Source organism: Dendrobium catenatum, unplaced genomic scaffold (genome assembly GCF_001605985.2).
Source record: "Dendrobium catenatum unplaced genomic scaffold, ASM160598v2 fragScaff_scaffold_853, whole genome shotgun sequence".
Taxonomy (NCBI): Eukaryota; Viridiplantae; Streptophyta; class Magnoliopsida; order Asparagales; family Orchidaceae; genus Dendrobium; species Dendrobium catenatum.
This window is the reverse complement of record NW_021319315.1, coordinates 2,646,071-2,649,483: the sequence shown is the minus strand read 5'-3', so window position 1 is coordinate 2,649,483 and position 3,413 is coordinate 2,646,071. Positions and strand designations below refer to the sequence as shown.

Genomic DNA, 3,413 nt, shown 5'->3' with positions numbered 1-3,413 from the left:
TTCTAATATTTTATAACCAAGACTTTTTACGACTATCTCTAACTTTCTTAACATAAATAAAAATCTAATACCTTTACTTTGCTAACCGGGTCATCAGAAGGTTATCGTTTTATGTGACAAATCCATCTAAGGTGACTCTCTCTGATCTTATCTTCCACTGACGCTACTCTAACCTTTTCATGTATATGCTCATTTCGTATCCCATCTCTAATGGTAAAGCCACTCATCCACCTAAGCATCCTCATCTTTGCAACACCTCATCTATTCAACACTTAGTATTATGCTAGCTTCTCTTTTAATGGCCAACATTCGAAACCATAAAGCATTGCAGGTCTCACCACGATCTTATAAATTTTTTTCTTAAGTTTAAGGGAGATTTTTTTATCACACAATAAGCCTGATGCATTCCTCAACTTCAACTATTCAACTTGAATTCTACTGATAATATCACATCTATTTCACCATTACTCTGAACAATATATTCAAGATATCTAAAATATGTACTCTTATTAATGACTTGATCACCTAAAGTCACAATCCCCTCACTATGTCTATTTAGGGGTGTCAATATTTGACACGACCCGAAAACCCGACCCGAACCCGACCCGAAAATTTTGGGTTAGGGTCAACCCGAACCCGAAACAGGTCGGGTTCGAGTTCAACATTTCGACCCGTTTCAAAAATCGGGTCGGGTTCTGGTTAACCCTTTGACCCGAAATTGAGCCGAAAGTGACCCGATTTTGACCCGAAAATCCGATTTTGACCCGCCAACCCTAGATTGACCCGATTTTGACCCGGTTTTGACCCGAAAAGAGGAGATTGACCAGTTTTTGACCCGAAAATTAGCAATTTTTTTGTTGAAAACGGGTCATTCGGGTCGAGTCGGGTTGACCCGGACTCGAAACGGGTCGGGTTCGGGTCCAGGAAACCGACCCGTTTTTAAAAACGGGTCGGGTTCGGGTTGACCCGAATAGTGCCGGGTCAGTTTTGGGTTCAACCCTGAATGGTTTACTTACACCCTTATGTCTATTATTATTAAACTTATAATTTATATATTCAATTTTAAATAGACTCAAATGAAAACCTTTAGACTCTAAGGTTGACCTTCATATTTCATGTTTATCTTCAACTTCCTCTCTAGTTTTATCAACAATAAAAATATCATTAATAAAAAGCATACACCAAAGTGCATCCTCTTCCAAATGTCTAGTGAGAATAAAATCAAAATGATCTCAAATTTTCTAATTTAATACAACTAAATTATTTATACAATACAATTAATTTTAAAAGATAAATATATTTAAAGTATAAAATAATAAAATTTAATTATATTTACACTTTATATTTAATTATATTAAATAATATATAACATAAAGATGATAAAACAAAATTATTATATCCTGACTTATATTTTTCTTTAATAAATTATTGCCAATATAGGAAAAACACGTATGCTTTACCTCACATGGCCACGTATACGACTGCCAGATTCCAACCATCTACGGAGGCAGCCTCCATGGATACCGTCACCGCACACCAAGTTAATGCCCTATCACCGCCAAAATCCACGTGATACACACCAGAAAGAATAGCGAAGCCAACGGCCAATATATCCTCACAAAACCAATTACATGACAGAGCGGCACGATCCACCGTCGAAACCCACATTTATTCCACACACAAAACCTACGCAGCAAAGGATACCGTACAACACTCATCTCATAGGTCACACAGGTGACCACACCAAACCCCAATTTGATCGACCGCGAAAGTCGAAACCCTATTCTATCTCCACCTTCATCCTCCGGCTGCTGACGGCGGGTCGCAGAAGCCGCGGGCCCTTAAAGACACCCTCGTCCTCAGGAGAACAGTAATCTCTGGTGGCATAAAGCTTGTACGGAGAAGTATCGGTAGCGAGCCACTGTTCAATGGTGAACTGACGCTGTGAGCATCCGAGATGAGGCCCAGTTGTGGTGATCTCAACGTAGTTGCAGTACCATCCATGGTGGCTGCCGGTTCCATCCGATGTGAGATTGAGCCAGCAGAGTGGGGTGGAGAGGCACGGTGCTCGGCCGGAGAAGATGTCGAGATTTCCCCTCTCGAAGTAGTTATAATCTGCGCCCATCAGGCCGCCCCAATCCTCCAAATCCGTGATCTCCACGCCCCAGCCGTCCGATCCAGCAAGCGCCAAGCTTATCTTCGAGTCCGTTCCGCCTTTCCAGATGCTTCCCGTCCTGATGTAGATTGTGTAAACGCAGGTATCGTCATCATCTCTTGCCTGTACAATCACAACAAGAAGAAAAAGATCAATGGAGAGCGATCAAAAGTGTTATCGGAGAGGAAGGAAAGGAGAGGCGTACTTTTTCGAAGCGGAGATTGGAAGCGGTTGCGACCGCAGCGGCGGCTGCTGAGAAGAGGAAGAGGAGAAGGAAGAACGCGCTAGTGGTTCCGGTAGCCATGAACTGGAAGGTAATGGTCAATGCTGGGATTTTGTCGAGGGCTTATCGAAGATGGGATTTCCGATTTATAAAAAGTAGAGGTGGGGTCCGGGACTGGTTTGTATAATAAATGTAATCAATCGTTTATGATTTAATGTCGGCAAGGAAATATTGGGGAGGTTGGTAAATATTGCTTAAGAAAGATTGTGTTTTGGTTTGGGGCTTTCAATTTTGAGGAGAGAATTCGAACGAATTAATTATGTTTTGAAATTTTCTGTCTTCCCCCAAAAAAAAAAAAAAAAATTCTGTTATTTTTGAAAGAAATTTGGGTTAAATTCTTAAATAATCATACATTACTAATAAAAAGTTTTAAGAATTTGTTTTATATAGCTACAATGTTTTGCAAAGATTGTTATAAAATTATTATGATAGAATTAATTTTTTAGAAAGCTTCTATATTTTGTTAAAGTTGAAAATATCACTAATTTTGATTATAAAAAATAGCTTCTTATCATCAAATTTTTTTTTTAAAATAATAATAATAATTAAATAAAATTATATTTGCAATTTTAAAAAAGAAACATTTGTAAAAAATTATTTCAAACAAATCCTAAGTAAAAACATACACGTGGATTAAAACTTAAAAGGGCCTTCAATTGTTAATAGTATGAGGCCATTTTTACGCTTGAAAATTCTAATAAGTTAGTTTGAAAGCATAACCTAGCTCATCAAGATTTGTTGGTTGAGAGCTTTAACTATCAACCAAGAGATCTTGGATTTGAGTCTTTTGTATGTGATATGTGTATAAACTTATCTTAATTAATCTAAATGTCTCAAAAAAAGTTTGAAAATAAAAATAAACAATTTTTTTTTTTGGGAAAAAAGCAGAAGGAAAGAAAGGCATTGGGTCATCAATTTCGAGTCAAACCCGAAACTAACCCAGCTCTATTCGGGTCAACCCGAACTCGATCCGTT

At 38.0% G+C, this 3,413-nt stretch overlaps 1 protein-coding gene across 1 annotated transcript; it reads right to left on the bottom strand.

The window, feature by feature from the left end:
• Positions 1 to 1,586: 1,586 nt before the first annotated feature.
• Positions 1,587 to 2,641, bottom strand: LOC110110351 (PLAT domain-containing protein 3). Its single transcript, XM_020841772.2, has 2 exons — positions 2,361 to 2,641; positions 1,587 to 2,278 (listed from the first exon to the last, which is right to left on the bottom strand). Exons 1-2 carry the CDS (start codon positions 2,457 to 2,459, stop codon positions 1,781 to 1,783), a joined length of 597 nt encoding a protein of 198 aa, XP_020697431.1. The 5' UTR covers positions 2,460 to 2,641; the 3' UTR covers positions 1,587 to 1,780.
• Positions 2,642 to 3,413: the final 772 nt, after the last annotated feature.

What these genes read in the sequence shown, in the direction of transcription:
- LOC110110351 (XM_020841772.2), bottom strand. Translation starts at nt 2,459, where the DNA reads ATGGCTACCGGAACCACTAGCGCGTTCTTCCTTCTCCTCTTCCTCTTC. An exon ending in CCAATCTCCGCTTCGAAAAA is followed by an intron (nt 2,279 to 2,360) that starts GTACGCCTCTCC and finishes GTGATTGTACAG; the next exon opens with GCAAGAGATGATGACGATAC.